The 20,591-nt window shown below is 37.8% G+C and overlaps 1 protein-coding gene across 1 annotated transcript in view; it reads left to right on the top strand.

Moving 5' to 3' along the window:
* The window catches only part of TFAP2D (transcription factor AP-2 delta), a 54,334-nt gene extending 34,035 nt beyond the window's left edge, over positions 1–20,299 (top strand). Inside the window, exon 8 of the mRNA XM_059399045.1 lies at positions 20,080–20,299. Coding sequence (XP_059255028.1) covers positions 20,080–20,299 — 220 coding nt within the window. The remainder of the gene's footprint in view (positions 1–20,079) is intronic.
* The last annotated feature ends 292 nt before the right edge of the window (positions 20,300–20,591 follow it).

Here is a 20,591-nt window from a genome sequence, read left to right as displayed (position 1 = left end):
TATTCATATAGTGACTGACTGGATCTTTTGAAATTGTAAGCATATAAGATCAAATTATAAAAATAACTAATGCATGAAACATTTTAGATCAGAAAATTTAGCGTCTTTTTGCAATTTTGAGGAAATTGTGACTTTGCAAGTGAACAATATTATTTCAAGTAAAGACACTTTTGTTTTTTGTGTTTTTTTTTTTTAAGATTTTATTTATTTATGTGACAGACAGAGATTACAAGTAGGCAGAGAGGCAGACAGAGAGAGAGGAAGGGAAGCAGGCTCCCTGCCGAGCAGAGAGCCTGACGCGGGGCTCAATCCCAGGACCCTGAGATCATGACCTGAGCCGAAGGCAGAGGCTTTAACCCACTGACCCACCCAGGCGCCCCAAGTAAAAACACTTTTGAATCAGGATTCTGAAACCATTTAAATAACTTCTTTATCTTGGTGAGGTACATTGTTGAATGGACAGGTGATATGACACAAACTAATGGGACATCATACACTGATTTTACAAGTGTATATTAATAATTTCTGCCCAATTAGAAGCTGCAAATGACTCAAATTAGACCACACGTATATTTTAAAGCTCCTGGAATGTGTTATTGAAAGCGCATTTAATATTTTATTTTCTGATTTGCTTTGGAGAAGAATAGAATTTTTTTTCTGGTTAATTTATACCCTACATGCATTATGGAAAGGAAGAAGATAATTACTCAGGTAACTTCCAGTTTCAAAGCCCTAAAATTCTAAGCCTTACATGATATTTCTCATCAATGTAAAAAATATTTTATCTTCTTTTAACTATCACTATTTGGTTTAAAAAACAATGTTAAGCAGGGGGTCCTGGGTGGTTCAGTTGGCTCACCATGTTGATCTCAGCTCAGGTCTTGAGTTCAAGTCCCACGTTGGGCTCTGCACTGGCTTGGAGCCTACTTAAAACAAAACAAAGCAAGCAAACAAATAAAAACAATGTTAAATAAAGACAATTGTACATTAAATTTTAAAATGTTTTCAGTACCTCTCACTAATGATAATGCTGTCAGGGAGGACACTGCATTATATAAAATAGTAGATATTTTGATGAGTTGGAATTTTATCTGCAACACCAGAGACTTTTAAATAGAGTATTTTATCTGGCATCATGCCACAAGTCTCCTTAAGATATGGTAGATACATCTTTGAAGACTATATTTTGGGTTTACTTTCTAAAAATGCACCAGATAGACCAAAAATCTATCTCACAGGACTTTTCTCCCAGCACTCAGTTGGGTTAATGAAAGTGAGTATAATAACATTGGTAGAAATTGCAATGCCCAGAAGTTAAGGGGAAGAGGCTTCAAAGTCCATAGAACCATCTTCAAATCCAGACCCTCATTCTGGTGAGCTGGGTAGTTTTGGGGTGGCATGCATTCTTTCCAACCCTCAATCTCCCTAGCTTTAAATCAAATAAGAACCCTCCCATTATATGACAGTAGTAAGCTAACATGACAGAACGCATATAGGGGAGCCGGCCTGGCTTGTAATTCTGGATCTTGAGGCTGTGAGTTCAAGTCCCACCTGGGGCATAGAGCTTACTTTAAATAAATTAATATGTGAAAAATAAAGTGAGATAATGAATATAAAGTAAGCATTTAGTGAATGATGGGTTGTTTACTTTGCTGCCAATCAAGGTTTAGAAGGTATGGTTTGCTCCACTGTCCTATCTGTACAAATATTTTTCATATTTTTTATCCACACTAAAGATATTTGTAATTTTTACAGAAGTTCAGTTCTGAACTTAATTTTTATGCAAAATCAAGTCTCGATTTAAGGAAGTTTGTGAAGTGACAAATACACTCTATAGAAGAATTTACTGTTAAAACACAGGGAATTCAGATTTTATATCATAGCTACGAGGTTATTTCTAGTTACAGGTGCCACAGCCAGACAGTGAGCTGTCTTTTTTCAGACTCAAAACAAAATACAGCATCAATGTGTAAATTGAATACTAGCGACAGTGTAAAATAAATAGGCAAGCCATGTCTTTGCTCAGCATAGGCACAATCTGCTAATTTATTGATACTGTAGTTAGTTGCCAAATCAATGTCATAGAACTCCTTAAAGAGAAAACTTTGACTTCTAAACTTGAGCTGAGTGTTTCCTTCCTAGGCTTTATTTGCTTGTATTTACCTCCCCCCTATGCAGAATATGGTAATAAGCTAGTCTGGTGCTGTCCAGAAAAAAGCTACATATACTGAAAATTGCCCCCCCTCCTCCCATCCTCAGTTAAAAAAGAGATTATATTTTGGGTTAAAACTCTTAAGGTTACGTATGGCTGCAGATTCTTAGTCACAGCAACTCCAAATATACAGCCATATGTTAAAAGAATTTAACACTACATGGTCTATCTACTTATAAAAGTATCATCAATACAGTTTTGGTATTATTATTTATATATTAATATATATGGGCACAAATATAATATATTATTATTATGAATATTGTTATATATTAAGTATTTTGTTATTTTAAGTATTATTTAAGTATTATAAATATTGTTATATATTAAGTATACTTAAGTATATATTAAGTATCAGAAAGTTATGATTTCCTATTTATTATCCCTTTTTAAGATTCTCCAGATTTTTTATTTGCTTTGTTTTCACTACATTCCAGATTATTTATTTTGATGAGATGTTCCGATTTCATAATGGAAGGTCGTAGGAGGATAGAAATCACTTAACTAAAATTCACTTTATAGCAAACTTCCTAAATTATATCTTTTTTAATTGTGATAATAAGCACTTACATAAAATTTACCATCTTAACCACTTTTGAATGAACAATTTAGCAGTGTTAAGTACAGGCACATTGTTGTGCCAACAGCTCTCCAGGACTTTTTCATTTGGCAACTCTGAAACTCTATAACCATTAAACAACTCCCCATTTCCTCTCCCCCTAGCCCATGGCAGCTCTCATTCTACTTTCTGTCTCTGCGATTTTAATTTTAACTCTGTGTCTCTAGATGACTCATGTAAGTAGAATCCTACAGTATGTCTTTTTGTGCCTAGTTTATTTCACTTAGTATAATGTTCTCAAGGTTCATCCATATTGTAGCGGAAATTAATTTAAAATTAATTAATTTAAATTAATTTAAAAAGGAAGGAAATTCTTAAAAAGGAATTTCCTTCCTTTTTAAAACTGAGTAATAGTCATTGTCTGTATATGCTACATTTGCTTATCTACTGGTTCCTTAATGGGTACTTGGGTTGCTTCTACCTCTTGGCTGTTGTGAACAGTACTGCTATCAAAATGGATATGCAAATACCTCTTTGAGATCTTGCTTCAATTCTTTTGGATATATACCCAGAAAAGAATTCGTATATTCTATAGTAATTCTTTTTAATTTTTTGAGAAATTATCATAGACCTATAATACATGAAAGAGATTTTATAATAGAAGATTAAGCAGAGTACAGTAACTACCTGGGGTAGTTAGATAATGCATTCATCTTTCTATCCACAGTACTTGACACATGGTATGTACCCAATTAAATATGTTAGTTGTTTTTCTTAGCGTCTGCACCATTTTACATTCCCACCGACAGGACACAAGGGTTCTAATTCCCCCACATCCATACCAACACTTACTATTTACTGTTTCTATTTTTTTAGAAGATTTTATTTATTTATTGACAAATACAGATCACAAGTAGGCAGAGAGGCAGGTAGAGAGAGAGAGGAGGAAGCAGGCTCCCTGCTGAGCAGAGAGCCCGATGTGGTACTCCATCCCAGGACTCTGGAATCATGACCTGAGCCGGAGGCAGAGGCTTTAACCCACTGAGCCACAGAGGTGCCACTCTATTTTTATTTTTAATAGCAGCTATCCTAATGTGTATGAAGTGAATCTCATTGTGGTTTTGATTTGTATGTCCCTAGGGATGAATGATGTGAGGCATCTTTACATAAGCCTTTGACTGTTTCTATGCCATTTTTTGAAGAAAGGTGTATTCACGTCCTTTACCCATTTTTAATCTGGTTATTCCCTTTTTGCTATTGAATTGTAAGCTCTTTATATAGTCTGGATATTAGCCTCTTTTAGATATAGGATTTGAAAATATTTTCTTTCATTCTGTAGGTTGCCTTTTTATTCTGTTGATTATGTCCTTCGATGTACCAAAATTTTTATGCTGTTCATCTTGCCTTTTTTTTTTATTTAACTTTTGTTGCCTGTGTCATATCCATGAAATCCTTGGCAAATTCAAAGTCATGAAGCTTTCCCCCATTTTCTTCTAAGAGTTTTATAGTTGTAGTCTTGTGTTTAGGTCTTTGATGGATTTTGAGTTAATTTTTATATATAAGATAAGGTAGATGTCCACTTTCATTTTTCTACATGTCTTAAACTATATGTCCTTTTAAACAAAAGATACATGGTTAACATTTCCAGTTAAAACCCAAATCAAAGTCTCCTGATGTATAACAAGTCTAAATGTATGTCTTTTTTTTTTTTTACTCTGCATTTATCTAAAAAATCCTCAAAAGAATAGCTTAATAGGACAATAAAGGTCAGTTTGTAGCCTGACATTGAAAAAGACTTCATTCACACTTTTTAAGTGTAGCCCTTAAACCTGGTTTCACAGCAAAATCTCTCTTGGAGCTTCTTAATAAAAAAAAAAAAAAAAAAAAAACACTCAAAGACAGGAATACAATTTAAAAGTTCTAATTTAACAGGTCAAGTCTAGCAATTAGACTTGAGCATCTGGGTTGTTTGCCGAATTCTGAAGTTGGTTCTAATAGTTAGACAGCTTTAGGAACTGCAGCCCTAGGATGTTTCTAGACTATTAGCTTTTTTTTTTTTTTTTTTTACTTTGGAAGAAAAACAATTCTAATTCATTTTTAAAGTGACACTGAGAATTATATAAAGTTCTGTCTTGTATACCAATGTATTGAAAGGATTCTACATTTATTATTCTGCTAATAATCTGGGTAAAAACATGTCAGCATGGAATGTGTCTCTTTCACAATTTCCTACTGACAGTGGTAACTTTAATTTTGATAGAAGGATAAGGTCAAGAGAAAAATGAGTTAGAGAAGAAGCATAACACATTCGATTTTGAGAATAGCCCATTGGTGGAATCTGATTTTTCTACTGTATTTGCTGAGTTCTGGCTGGGAAAGAAGTAAGGAGAGAGTGTAATCAGATAAGCATAGAGAATGCTCTGATTAGTAACATTGACTTTTGCTATTATTTTATTTGGTCAAAAATACTTCCTAATGTGGACCACTTGAATTACACCTTACAGGGTGGTTGATTTGGTACCTCAAGGGCTGTGTCTTCCTTTCAGTCCATTGAATATGTCCAGATAAAGCTAGGGAATGATCTGACCTCATAAAGCACAGATAACTACTTCCAGTCTTCTGTGGTAGTTGACATACCTGTGTGCTCTGGGAAACTGTACAGCAGTGACCTTTCTCACAACCTATAGCCTGGAAACCTGCTTGTTTCCATCAAAATGACAGCAGTCAGGCTCATTCATTATTTATAATGTACCGAGTACCACCCAAAGTGTAGAGCACACCGCAGACACTCTAACACTCCTAGAAAGGGGAAGAGAATTGATTGAAATCTGCACAAGACCCCACAGATACAATTCCCAGGAACAGCAGTGGCAATTAGACAAAGGTGGTATGGGGCCTCATGGACAGAACAGATTCAGCTCAGACAGAAGCCCAGGGCCCTCATTTTCTACAATGTTAAGAACTTCCCTGTTTGCAATCTCAAGGAGGTCTTAGCAACTTTTCCCTTCTTTATCTCTTACGTTCTCATAATCACCTTGAATCTGAAGTCAAGCAAAAACATGTCTGACAATATAAGGAAAGGGAGGGAGTCAGACTATCTTTAATGCTCTGTTCAGAAAAAAACAGCCAATCAGAAAAAGGAGGAAGCTTTCTTTCTCAGCACCCACCTTAGGAGCCTGAAATGTTATTGTTTCTTGTATTTTACAGTGGTAATGACCAGTGGTGCAAAGATTGGGACTCAAGGATTGTCCCATTCTTAGGAACTTGCAATGTGGAGGAAAATTACTTTCAAAAACTTATAATATATGAGAGATTTTGTAAGAAAGGATTAAGCACAATACAGGTAATGACCTGGGGTAATTAGGAAATGCTTTCCTCTATCTATCCATAGTACTTAGCGTGTAGTATATACCCAATAAATATGTTCATTGATGTGGATTATGATAATATCTCTATTAGGTCCTGGATGTATTCTCCACTGGGTTATTCCCAGGGCCGTGATGTTTTAAATGAAGCATGGGTTAGGGAAGTGAAATAATCAATAGGCTTAATTCTTCCCTTTTAGTCAAAAAGTGAATTGACATCACACCTTCTTAGAAATAAACCCTCCTACTCTTCCCATAATTCCTGAAAGCAAGAAATAGATAGGTACTTCCCAGATATCTGTATATTTGCTGGTGACAACATCTTCTTCATTGATTCTCAATGTTAGGAGGTCCCTTACAATTTCTGGATCTTCTCTCCAGGGTACTTGTTAGGTTGTCCATTCCAGATTTAAAAACTTTCAATGATAGGCTGTTCTTTCATTGCTTACATGTCCTTTCTACCTCTGACAATCTATCTGAAATGCCTTTCTTCCACTGAGGCAACATCTGTCTCCTTAATGTCCCACTTCTTGGGGGCCTTCCATAGACATTTTAATTCCATTTCCCTCTCAACTTCTGAGACAGCTCTGGTGTCTGAGTTTTCTCTTGCTGGGCCGTTCATCCCCCTTTTCTTTTCTTTTCTATTTTTTTTTTAATTTTTTATTTTTTATAAACATATATTTTTATCCCCAGGGGTACAGGTCTGTGAATCATCAGGTTTACACACTTCACAGCACTCACCAAAGCACATACCCTCCCCAATGTCCATAACCCCACCTCTCCTTCTCCCAAACCCCCTCCCCCCAGCAACCCTCAGTTTGTTTTGTGAGATTAAGAGTCACTTATGGTTTGTCTCCCTCCCAATCCCATCTTGTTTCATTGATTCTTCTTCTACCCACTTAAGCCCTCATGTTGCTTCACCACTTCCTCATATCAGGGAGATCATATGATAGTTGTCTTTCTCTGCTTGACTTATTTCGCTAAGCATGATATGCTCTAATTCCATCCATGTTGTCGCAAATGGCAAGATTTCATTTATTTTGATTTTTTTAAAATTTTATTTACTTATTTGAGAGAGAATGAGAGAGAGAGAGCACGAGAGGGGGAGGGTCAGAGGGAGAAGCAGACTCCCTGCTGAGCAGGTAGCGCATTGCGTAACTCCATCCAGGGACTCCAGGATCACGGCCTGAGCCAAAGGCAGTCACCCAACCAACTGAGCCACCCAGATGCGCCATCCCTGTTTTCTTTTTGTTCCACATATGACATGAATTCCAGTCAGCTACTCTCTTCTAAAAGCTATACTCTCGGCAGCTGACGCAGGATAGTGCACATGTCTCTACTTGAACGCGACGTGTTTGGTTGCCTCTAAGGAGCCTAAAGTGTATATAGATTTTTTTTTTCTCCTTTTAGTTGAATGAGAAAGTGGTAGGGAAGGTAATCAGCAATGGGTGATTCTATTAATCCTATGAAATCACTCAGCGTCAGAAGAGAAATGAAGAAATTTCCATTTAATCTCTAATCTCAAAAGAAAACAACATGAATCGAATTATACAATGAGGCTTCTTAGCATGTAAGAAATAAAATTAGTAAGCCTCCTTCTGGATGTTCTGCGCATTCAAGAGGACTTCCAGGACCATTTTGTTTAAGAATATTCAAAATAACGGGACTGAACTATGAAGGAAAAAAAGTCCTGTATTTCCACTTAACCTTTTCTATGTAAGATTGAAATTCAACTTTAAAACTCAAACTTCAAAAACTGTGTGGCATTCCCAGGTGCAAAGAAAAACATACCTGTAAATGTTCAGGTCTTATTCACTAGTTAAATATGGATAATTTCTATTTACATAAGAGTAAAAATAGTCTCCCTTGAAGTAAAATTTTCACTAGTAAAAATGTCGGCTAAAAATAAAACAGGCAACAGTTTCCACACCCTTAGCAGACAGGTGGAACTATGATGAACTTCTTGTATGAATCTACATTAAGTTACTTACGTTTATTTAACATTAAGCAGGAAATTGAATAAATCAGTTGCCAATATTTATTGTATTTCACAAGTTGCATGGCACCAAACCAAAGCCTGCTGGAGATCTATGTATAAAAGCATCCCTCGAAGATCACTTGATGACATGTTAAATGATTTTTAGGTATAGCACATGGGAGACTAGTAATTCAAACGACAGAAATGAGAAGCAACTGTTTCTAACAAGTTCCAAACATGGCACTGTAGAAACAACATGTGTGAATAATTGGGGAATGCATAGTTGGTGAAGATATTTGGGAATTTAAATAATTTCTGTCTTTGTTGAACTGTGGATTGGAGGACAGTCTGGAGAGAGAGCATAGGACTGCAGGAAGCACTCAGGATGGGTTTCAGGAACCTACCTCGGTGTCCTCTTGTTACCAGTTGATAGTGTGGATTTAGAGGAGAACTTTTACCAGTCTGGCCTCTGTACATTCATCCACATATTGATACAGTTAAGCTAGATGATCTCTAAGGCTTCTTCTAGACCAATGATATTTTACCCCATTCTCCATTTACCGGTCTGCGTTAGTTAAATCATTATTTATGCTGTGTTTCTGTATGATCTCATCTTTTCCTCTTTATGTTTTAAAAATTTGTTCATTTTAAAAAGTCAATAATTGGGGCACTTAAGTGGCTCAGTCAGTTAAGAACCTGCCTGCAGCTCGGGTCAGGACCCCAGGGTCCTGGGATCAAGCCCCACATTGGGCTCCCGGCTCAGCTGGGAGCCTGCTTCTCTCTCAGACCCTCTGCCTTGTTTGTGGTCATGCATGCTCTCTCTCTCTCTTTCTGCATGAAATAAATAAATAAAATCTAAACCAAAAAGAGAGAGAGAGAGAGAGAGAGAGAGAGGGAGATAAGTAAAAAAGTCAATAACTGAATAGAATTCATCTAAAAAAGCACAAGAGCCCTAAACTCAGCCTTTCCATTCCCTTATTCTATATAGAAAATATGAATTGTCTGATAGGGAGAAATGTAAGGAGATAGTCCATTTATTCCTAATCTGTATTCTTATATGCAAAAGTAGGGTGCAAGTGTTAAAAATGTCTTTACCTTCAGAAAGTTGACTTGAATGTGATTGACTTTGGTGTTTCAAATGCGTGTGCATTGATTATATCCGTAGCCTCCTTTGCTAATGAGCTGGACTGAAGTAAAATGGAATCACAAGGACTCAATCCCCTTTGGGACCTGAGTAAGTAGCTGAGAAGAGCAGGAGGAACATGACCTTAGGGCAGTAGATGGGCAGCACATATCCCAATCTGGCAGAGATTAAGGCAATCATAAATAAACTTCTCCAAAGAGAGGTTTTGAATTTTGTAGAACTCTAGCCCCATGAGGTACTCCTTGAAAGTGTCTCATGGTCAACTGTTATATGGCTCAGGAAACCCTGCCTATTATAATCTGCTTGACATATGCCAGTTACAAATTAGCATTTCAAAAACTCCCAGTACCCTTTTTGAATAGAAGAAATGCTCAGCTCCATGTTTCCAAAACGTGATCACAGGAACTCTTTTTATCTCAGAGTCACTATTAACAGCCCATGGAACTAAGGTTCTACAGACGTTCTAGGGGAAAATGCTGACGTTCTTCATTCTGTTTTTCCTGGGAAGGATAGCAGCCTATCCTTCCTAAGAAGGGTTTACTTCTTGGCCCTATGGGAACATACCCAGCTTCCTGGCTGCATTTAAATTGAATAGGTATTATTTTAACAATGCTGATGTTTTGGACCTATGCCAAGTAAATTAAATTAGGATCTCTGGAAGGGAACCTACACATTGATATTTTTTTTTAATAAGCTCTCTGGGTGACTTTTCTATGTATCTGTGGTTCAGAAGCACTAGCTGAAGGAAGCACAGAAAGTTTGTGAGTGCTGTCAAGGTCTTGCTAGTGAGTAGATTTCAATAATTTCTCACCACCAGAGAACTGTATACCTTCATTATGCACTTTAATTAAACCCCACTGGAACCATTTAATGGAGTTTAATTAAACTCCACTGGGGCCATGGGACAATATAATCTATGTAGAAAATCAGCACAATCAGACAGTCCCTCTCTTCCTCTGTGTCCATGGCCAAGACATAGGCTACAAAGGGTAGATATTATCAACTTTTAAGAGGATAAGCCCCAGCTACTTTCCTCTACTCTCTGTCCACGACTTATATTCAGGATTTGCGCTGCTTCCAAGAGATGAAGTGCCTTACCCTCCTAGCTCTGAAAAGAAGTAAGGTTCTGCAGAGAAGCCCCGTAATCCTTTGCTGGTATTCTCCAGGGGTGTTCCCCAGCCTGCTGCACTCACCACTGTTCTCATGAGTGGAAGAAGGCATTTTTCTGACTGCCCCCTAAAACCATAGTGGGGAGTACAGACTGAGCCTCAGGCTACATTTGGACCTAAACTTGTAGTAGCTGAATAATCCAGGAGGGAAAGAGACAGAGGCTTATCTTCCCTTTAAATCTTGCTGCCTGCCTGCCTCCCAGCGGCCAAAACAGAGCTGAGGTTGGTGACAGTTGCATCTGTATGTAATTCGGGGAATTAAAGATACATGATAGCAAATACCCATTGGAATGATGCAACATAACAAAGTAATGAGAATAATAACGCAACTTTTTCAACTTTTATATGCACTGAAAGAAGAAGAGATGGTTGCTTGTCAGACATTTTCCAGGTAGAAAGTTGAAATTTGACAAAATAAAGTCAGCTTTTACTCAGATACCTAAATGATGACAATGGGCTATTTTCTACTCATGTTCTGTCTCCTAGTTTGTAGTATAAAAAATATCTAAATACATTCAGCTTTTTGTATCCCAAAAGAAAGCTAGAAAAATCCATCCGCTGTTGTCATACACACCTGAAAATGCTAACGAGACTGGCATTTCCTTTTCGGTATGTTTTATTTATTTATTTGCTATTCTTTACTTTTTTTTCTTTTTTTAATTATTAAGTAGACTCCACCCCTGATGTGGGGCTTGAACTGACAACCCCAAGATCAAGAGTCACATGGTCTACTGACTGAGCCAGCCAGGTGCCCCACCTTTTCAATACATTTTAAACTAGTGTTTCCTTATTAGTATTTAGAAAGGATGTGCTGGACCCTAGGCCCAACTCTTTAGGTAGAAAGAATTCAGGGGGAGTTTCCATAGGCATTTGCTCTAGGCTATGTTTTAGAAAATAGCTTTAGTGTTTTAATTTAAATCAGTTTAGACAGATCAATTAAAGCATTTCTGAAGGACAGCTAGAGCAATATGGAAACAGTTTTGTAACATTTCTCTAGCATACAACAAAGCTACTGAAGTATAAACCATATTTACTTAGATTACGGGAAGTAAAATAGCTCTTATTCCTTAGGCAGTTGTCTTTTCAGAATCCTCTATTAATTTATATTCCAAGTAAGGGCTGAAGCTTTGGAGATTGTCTCCTTCTTTTTTTCTAGTATTTTATTTATTTATTTGGCAGAGAGAGAGAGAGGGAGAAGCAGGCTCCCTGCTGAGCAGGGAGACCCATGTGGGAGTTAATCCCAGAACTCTGGGATCATGACCCAAGCTGAAAGCAGACGCTTAACCAACTGAGCCACTCAGGTGTCCCTCCTTTTTTTTTTTTTTTTAATAAAAGATTTTATTTAGCTATTTGACACAGAGAGCGCATGCACAAAAGCTGTGGGAGCAGCAGGCAGAGGGAGAAGGAAAAGCAGCGCCCCTATGGAGCAAGGAGTCTGATGCAGGGCTCCATGTGAGTTTACTGCCTGGCTTAATCCCAGGACCCCAGGATCAGGACTTGAGCTATAGGCAAATGCTTAACTGACTGAGCTGCCCAGCCATGCCTGAAGATTTTCAAGAAAAACTTACTTATAAGGCCTTAGCCACAAATAAAAAATGCACTTAATGAGATACCACAAGGTGTGATGAGAAGTTTGTGAAATTTCAATTATACAGAAGTTTCCTGATAGATTCTCCTCATTCATGGCAAGTAGTTTATAAGCATAAACCCTGAGTTAAAGCTGGATTTTTCCTAATGTCTTATTGGCAAAACCACACAGGGAAAAAGAAGAGGATTATAATTTATTCTCTCTCAAATAGCAATTTCTTCTTTTCCATCTTCTATTATTACCTCTGTCATTTCTGTCTCCATTTCTTCATTTTTAACCTTATTGGTAGAGGATACAGTTTGAACTATGATAATATATTTTCCCTTAAAAAGTTGAAGTCTAGGGGCACCTGGGTGGCTCAGTGGGTTAAGGCCTCTGCCTTCGGCTCAGGTCATGATCCCAGGGTCCTGGGATCGAACCCCACATCATGCTTTCTGCTCAGTGGGGAGCCTGCTTCCTCCTCTCTCTTCCTGCCTCTCTGCCTACTTGTGATCTCTGTCTGTCAAATGAATAAATAAAAAAAATCTTAAAAAAAAAAAGTTGAAGTCTATAATCAGTAGAATTTATTCAGGTCAAACCCATTGGTCAAGAGGAAACCAGAATGCCACCTTATATTTTAATTATTTTATTTTACTTTAATTTTATTCATTCATTCATTCATTCATTCACTTATTCATTCATTCATTTATGTATTTATCTTAAGGAGTCTCCCTGCCCAGCATGATGCCCAATGCAGGGAGCTTGAACTCACAACCCTTAGATCATAACCTGAGCTGAGATCAAAGAGTCTGATGCTTAATGGGCTGAGCCATCTGGGTGACCCCGGAATGCCACCTTATAAAAGACAAAGAACAGTATAACTCGGCAGGTACATGTGTACAAACAGTCATACTCTCTCCCTAAAAAGGGTGGTTCTGCTCTGAGCCATCCCTCCAATTGCTGTAATCTGAACATATCCTAACACTTAGGGGGAAAGTCAGAAGTAGAATTTCATCTTTTAGATCCAGCCATAGTTACTGTCTCTGAGCTCAGCCAATTTGAAAAGATGGTTTATGTTGCAGAAAGATGCTCTCGAGAATGTTTATTGGGGGATCTAGCAGAATAGGAGTTTTTAAAACCATGAATAAAATTAAGACCATGACAATTAAATAGAAGTTGCATTTTCTCTGACATCAGGTGCCATAAACTTAGCAGCCTGGATTTTCTCAATGGGTAATTGTGTTGCTCACAGTGAGTTGTCAGAACCTTCCTGTTCCTCGGTATGAAACTGTAATAGGAAAATGAAATCAATGAGCTGGAATCTAGTTAGGGAGAGAGAGAGAATAGTTCAAGGTAAATACAGCTTGTAAGCCTGACTAGTTGTGATCCAAACCTAAAATTTGACTCTTGCTTTTTTTTGTTTTTTGTTTTTTGGGTTTTTGTTTTTGTTTTTGTTTTTTTTAGCTTAGATTTACTGATTTGCTGAGCCTTTCCCAAAGAATTGCTCTTGGGTCAGATCTCTCTGTCAGGATACTGCAAATGGATATGTTTTTAATCTCCCCTAAATTTCACACCTTTGATTTTGGCCCACCACAATGCTTTTTTTAACCACATTAAGATATTTTAAAATGTTGGTTCCATTATCCAAGGCAGGAATTTTCCTCTCTATTTTAATGCCAGCACTTAAATCTAGGATGCCTTCAATCTTACTGTCAGTTAACATGGCAGGCAGAGGGGGATGCATGGGAGAGTCTTGGGTGCACTCATCCAGAAACGTCCTTCAAGGCTGACAAGTGCCCTAGGTCTACACTTTGGGTCTCATTGTCCAACCAGCTGTGAGTCTCCCTAAGTTGGCCTTCATCTATTCACGTGTCCTCTTGACTTATCACATGGTATTTGGGGAGATTTTTATAAGATGCTTTGTAAAAAGCCTATAGTAACATGCATTTTTAGTCCTTGATAATACTTTGTTAAAAAATACTACTACTGGGGTTTGGCTGCCTCAATCAGTGGAACATGCAACTGTGGATCTCGGGGTTATAAGTTGAAGCCCCATGTTGGTGTAGAGATTACTTAAAAGTAAAAAAATCTTTTTAAAAAATGCAGTTACTTTATTGGGCTCCTTACTGAACCCTTCCATGGTCTCTTACAATATTAACATTTCAGAATTGTAAGGGCCCATTATATGAACAAATGGTAATTAAATCCATTCAATGGAATACTTAACCAGCAATAAAAAATGATCTATTGATAAGCACCGCAACATGGATGAATCTCAAAATTATTATGCCAAGTTATAACAGTCTACAGACTTTATTATTCAGTTTATATGACAGTTGGGAAAAAGTAATAACTACACGGATAGAAATTAAAGCACTGATTCCCAGGAGCTGGGAGAGAAGGCATTGATAGGCAAGGAACATGAGAAAACATTTTGGGTAATTGTAGTGGTAACACAACTGCATGCGTTTGTCAAAATTCAACAGTCTGTGTTCCTTAAAAGGGTCAATCTTACCCTATGTAAACTAACATTCAATGCTCCTGATTTTAAAAATGTTCCATTACCGGGGCGCCTGGGTGGCACAGTGAGGTCAGCATTCCACTCTTGGTTTCGGCTTGGGGTTGTAACGTCAGGATCCTGATCTCAGGGTGATGAGGTCCAGCCCAGCCCCAAGCTTAGCTCATCAGTATCTGCTGGAGATTCTTTCCCTCGCTCTCCCTTCTCCTCTGTTCCTCCCTACTCTCTTTCTGTCTCTAAAATAAATAAATCTTCATTTTTTTAAATGTCCCATTGCAAGAAACTTGTTAAGGGATGAATTAAATGTAATTTAATAAACTAGAGTTCCCAAAGTCTGTCTCCTTCCACCCCGCCCCTTGATTATTAAGGAAGATTGCTCTGTTCTCTTTCACACCTTCTCTCCCATCTTCTAGATTTTTTAAAGATTACTTAGCAACTCCAGTCTCTCAAAAGCACATGCCTATTTTCTTTATCCTGAAATAAGAGTTTCCTATACTTAAAAAAAAAAAAAAAGTCTCAACTCCATTCATTATATCATTGCCAGTTTTAACATTAAACTGTTTGAAAAGAAGGCTGAGTATCTTAATTACCATTTAATCTTTCTTCTGCTAACATAGCACCATCTCCCCTCCCCTCCTGCCCTTCTCTGCAGCATTCCTCTTTCCCATTCTTGGAACCTAACCTTACACTGAATCTTACTACCATGGGCTTCAGAGACTCCCAAATGAAGCCTGGGAAACGTTAGCCTTTCACCAAGTCAGTCATTCCAGACACTGAGGTACCCCGCCCCCTCTCACCACTCTCGCCTGAGGCTCCTGCCTCTGGAGGTCAGCAGTAGTTAAGTGCTGGCCGTTGATAGAGTACAGGTTGATGATAGTGTCCTAACACAGCCCTGTTTATTTTTGTTGCTGTTGTTCATTCGTGGTTTATTTTTATTTTAACAACTTTGTATTTTTTAAAGAGTTTTTAATTTTCTTTCTTTTGAAGATTTTTTTTATTTATTTGACAGAGAGACACAGTGAGAGAGGGAACAGGAGCAGGGGGAGTGGGAGAGGGAGAAGCAGACTTCCTGCTAAGCAGGGAGCCTGATGCGGGGCTCGATCCTTAGGACGCTAGGATCATGAACTGAGCTGAAGGCAGACACAACGACCTAGCCTCCCAGGTGCCCCTGTATTTTTTTTTTTTTTTAAGATGAGACTATAACTTTAGATTACTGATTTAGATTTATATTACCACAGAATTTTAGAGACACATATAGCAGATTATTCATCATTCTACTAAGATCTAGCATACTTGGATTATCAGTGGACTATGAGTCCACGAATATGGCTCCCAGGGCTTTTCATCCCTTTGTGACTGAGATCTAACCCTGTCCTCCTGTGATCCTTCCAGGCTCTGGTTTTACAGTTTGGGTAGCAGAGATGTTATTCCTTTCTCCTAAAAATTCTATTTAAGTTCTTTTATCACTTTGGCAAGTTTCTATCCTTCGGCAGGAGCACATCTTTTTCAATGTCTTAATCAAGGGACCAGGAAACTAACTCGCCCCCCCCCCCATATCATCCAAGGAGCTTTAGTGGGTCAGTGGACTTCAAGTTCGGCTGAGAAAAAAAGGGAGGTCAAACGAAGGTGCCCAAGTAGGAATGACCAGGTTTGGGTATAGAGAAGTGAGGAACCTGAGATCAGCCTTTCAAAAATAAAGACCTAAAACACATGATTGCAAAGAGGGGAGGAAGGAGGCCTGAGAAATGCAAATATGACAGGAAATCTGATACAGCATTTATCTTAGCTGCCACCTTCAACAGTTTTGAAAATGTGGCATGATGAGGACACGTGGAGCACAATGCTACTTGGCTCTTTCACTTGTTCTGTTCCTGAGGATACACTTTTAGATGAATTTGAATTTAGAAGAACTTCTAAATTTTGCCTACCTACTTCAAAGCGTTCATGGCTACCATTTAACCCAGGTAATACTTGCCTGTGAAATGCCCTCTCCTGTTGATGTGATGAAAATATGTGCACATGCCAAGTATAACATCAATATTAAGTCTGTGCTGAAAAATATACTTCTAAAGGCAAAATTGATCTCTGTTACCAAAGATTTTAGAGATCATAAACAGATGACCTCAGTTTATTTTCTAAGACTGAAAGTCAGCCTTAATATTTCTCTTTTTTCTTTTATTTTTTTTCTGTGGACTCTACATTATTCCTTTCCACCTTTTTGTCTGCCACTATGAATGAGATATACACCTATTTTCAGCACTATTCTTTTTTTTAAAATATTTTATTTATTTATTTGACAGAGAGAGATCACAAGCAGGCAGAGAGGCAGGCAGAGAGAGAGAGGAGGAGGAAGCAGGCTCCCTGCTGAGCAGAGAGCCCGATATGGGACTCGATCCCAGGACCCTAAGATCATGACCTGAGCCAAAGGCAGAGGCTTTAACCCACTGAGCCACCCAGGTGCCCCTTTTCAGCACTATTCTAACACAATATTAAATTGCTTTAATTATTGGATTAGTAAACCTCACTGAAAACTGCTAGAACAGAAGCTATATTTTGTACTTATTATCCTACATGGTGTGCCATGTATGTTTTTTGATATGCAGGTAGTGTTAAATGAAAGAAACTAACAATTTACGTGGTGTTTCCCATGTTGAAAGATAACATTCCAAACAATTACCTTTCTTTTTTTTTTAAGTTTTGTTTATTTTTATTGAAGTACACTATTATATTAAGTTTCAGGCATACAACATAAACAGTTACTTTCCTGGTGTTGAAGATTCCACAATCCATTTTAGACTTCTCAGTTGAGCTCAGTGGTCTTCCAGTTTTCATAACCTTCTTTCCATGTCCTGGCTTTAAAGAAGAGCATTAGCACCTGTGGGTTGAAAGTCAGGGTTGGAAAGAACTTGCAGATGTCCTAGTCAGACTATTGTCATCTTACCAAACTAAATAACTTCTTCCAGATCACAAAGTGCCTACAGCCAGAGCCCGTGTGAAGACGGCATGGTGGGTTCTGAGTGCAGGGCACAGATGAAAGTGTATCCTACTAATGATATTGCATCGTGTAAAAGCAAGCAGGACCATCAGCAAGGAAGGAGACCATCTTAAGTATCTTTCATTATGGGGACACTACTTCTTCACATGGAGAATTAAAGCATTTCTATAGACCTACCCACTTTGTACTTGATTTTTAAAAACCTCAGTCTTAAAAGAGTAAGAAGTATTCTCATTTTCCAGGCCTACAAGTCTGCCTACAGAACCAACTTTGAAAAACAAAGCTAAAACTGCCAACAGAATGTGATTTCTAAAACAATAAAATAAAATAAAACACACCCACATCCTGAGAACATAGGCACAGAGGCAATGCAGAATATCAGATTTCCCAGAGAAATTACTTAACTCTGCACATTATTTTCATATGATTATATGGAAATAATCATACCTAATTCTTAGCATTGTTCCCAGGATTGTAGAAGGTGATACAGAAGGAAGCATGTAGAGCAGGGCCTGGCATATGTTCCGAACTCAAATATTGGCTTATTAATTTTAATAATTAATCTAGTGAAACTGAATTCTGCATACTCTGCCGTAGATAAAGAGGGCAGTCTTCACCAAGAGGACATGGCACTAGAAAGAACAATAAAATTCATCCTGTGGTACAAGGAGCTCAATCAAAGGAATTAAGCGTGAGCAGAGAGGCCGATTGTAACCAGAGCCAAGTATTTCAACACTAATGAACGGGTTCACTCAGTTGTTTTTGTGGCAGCCACCACGATTAATTCTTCCACCACTCCAATCAATTCCATGTGTTGTCCAGATTCCCTGATAGATCTTAAAGCATATGGGTTCCCTTCTAGTTATCTCACTGAGAAACAGAGCTGAGATCAGTTTTCCAGCTCAGCAATGCAAGATACTGTAACAAAGATATGCAGATGCTTGAATTATGATAATGTCTTATACTACAAATATTGGCGTGCATAGTTGTCTAAGCACTACCGGTTCTTATTCTCTAAATAATCGAAGACTGAAGACTTTCCTTTTTAATGTATATTGATTATGACCCAAGCACAGATTATGACATTTGTAAAATGTTCAGTTGAAATGTGCTGGCAACCTGTGCAGTATAGTGTGAGACATGCAGAAAATTTTACTCTTACCATGAGTATCCCATAGCCAACGATACCTACCATTTATTGTCCACTTACTATAGGTCTGGCAACATCCTGAGCCCTTTTTATGGACTAATAGAAGCAATTTCATGTGATAGATCCTGTTATTATCACCATTCAGGCATATCCACAGGCTACCTTGGACTGTAAATCCTTCATTTGCATTGTTTTAAAATCTCCTTATTTTTGCTCCTAATGATTACATAACTTACGAGGGATAGCAAGCAAGTTAACACATTTTGGAGGATGATACTGTCTGATTTAAAAACTGTTAATGTCATAACAATGATACTAGGACTTGTGAGCAGTTACTAGCTCTACCTATTGAATGTATAATACATATTATGTTGTATCTAACATATGCATTATATATGCCAAACATATATTTCCATATTATTACAAGATATTAATTATGGGGAGCAGCCAGGCAGAGTCTCACTTCAGAAACAATTGACAAAATGAACAAGCTAGGGGTGTTCTGTTCACAACAGTGAATCTACAATTACGTATTTGTTCAGCTAGAGGTGGTCATGACTGGAAGGGTTACGTGTGCTGCAGTTACCAACAACACTCTCTACATTTACTCACTACTTATGATTATTAGTTAATTGGTTAGCCACTAAAACCCAAACATGAAGTGGCTTACATAAGAGAGAATTTTGTTTTTCTCTCACTGAGGACACTGAAGGTGAGTGAGTTTCTTCAGTCGTGTTCTACCTGTACCACCAAGATGATTATCTTCGTCTGCAGAGCTGCATAACTATTTTGAGAGAAAAATAAAGAGCACTCAATTTCCTTGTAAGCAGGTGGGAATCACATACAACTCTTCCCTTCATGTTCTAGTGTAGGAAGGTTGGTCCCATGTCCAAACATAACTACAAGGAAAGCTTAAAAATGTCATTTCCAGCTAGATGACTGTGTACCCAGATAAACCTTTGTTACTATGAAGGAGAGAAGAATGAAGTCAAAGGAACAGCTAACCATCAAGAATACTCAGCCAATCTTTAGTTCTTCTTGTGTGAACTATACTCATACAAATATAAATGTTATTCTTAGAAATGAGATGCTTCCCACGTACAGAAAGTTGTAATTCTGCCTTTTTTTTTTTTAATTTTGGCTTTCTTAATGAGATAGAGAATCAGAGCCAAATCCTGTGTTAAATATTTAGGTTTGCTGATCATTAGTGTTTTTCCAGTCTCTCCATGACAAGTCTACATGCATCCTGAATTTGTTATGGACAAAAAATATACATTGACTTGTGTTCTATCTTTCCTACTGCTTGACACCCCTTAGGAACACAATAAATGTCTGTTTGATTGAATGTTCTGGATCAGATGCTTGTTCTGTATCATACTGCAAGTTGTTCATTTCTTTTTCCTTACCACTTCTCATTTCCAGTTTGATCACTCATGGCTTTGGGACTCCAGCAATATGTGCAGCCCTAAGCACTTTCCAAACAGTCCTCAGTGAAATGCTGAACTACTTGGAAAAACACACTACCCACAAAAATGGCGGAGCAGCGGATTCTGGCCAAGGACATGCCAACTCAGAGAAAGCCCCCCTGCGGAAAACTTCAGAGGCTGCCGTGAAAGAGGGCAAAACAGAAAAGACAGACTAGCTACATCAAACAGAATCTATTTCTAGAGAGTCTTGCTGCTGATATTTTTTCTAATATATATATCATTGAGGGTGATTAATCTTCAGTGGACCAAATCTCTACCCTCCCCCAACCCTCCATAAAAAACAAAAATGGAAATGAAAAATGAAACAAAAAGGACAAACCCCCCCAAAAAAAGAAAAAAAAAAAAAGGAAAACAGCAGTGTAACTGTGTGATGAAATTGTCACTTTTTAATTTTATGTTATGATAAACTCTTTTTGTGCACGTAATTTATTGTTCCAGATGATATAA

This window comes from Mustela nigripes, chromosome 5 (assembly GCF_022355385.1).
Source record: "Mustela nigripes isolate SB6536 chromosome 5, MUSNIG.SB6536, whole genome shotgun sequence".
NCBI lineage: Eukaryota > Metazoa > Chordata > Mammalia > Carnivora > Mustelidae > Mustela > Mustela nigripes.
This window is presented reverse-complemented; position numbering and strand designations above follow the sequence as displayed.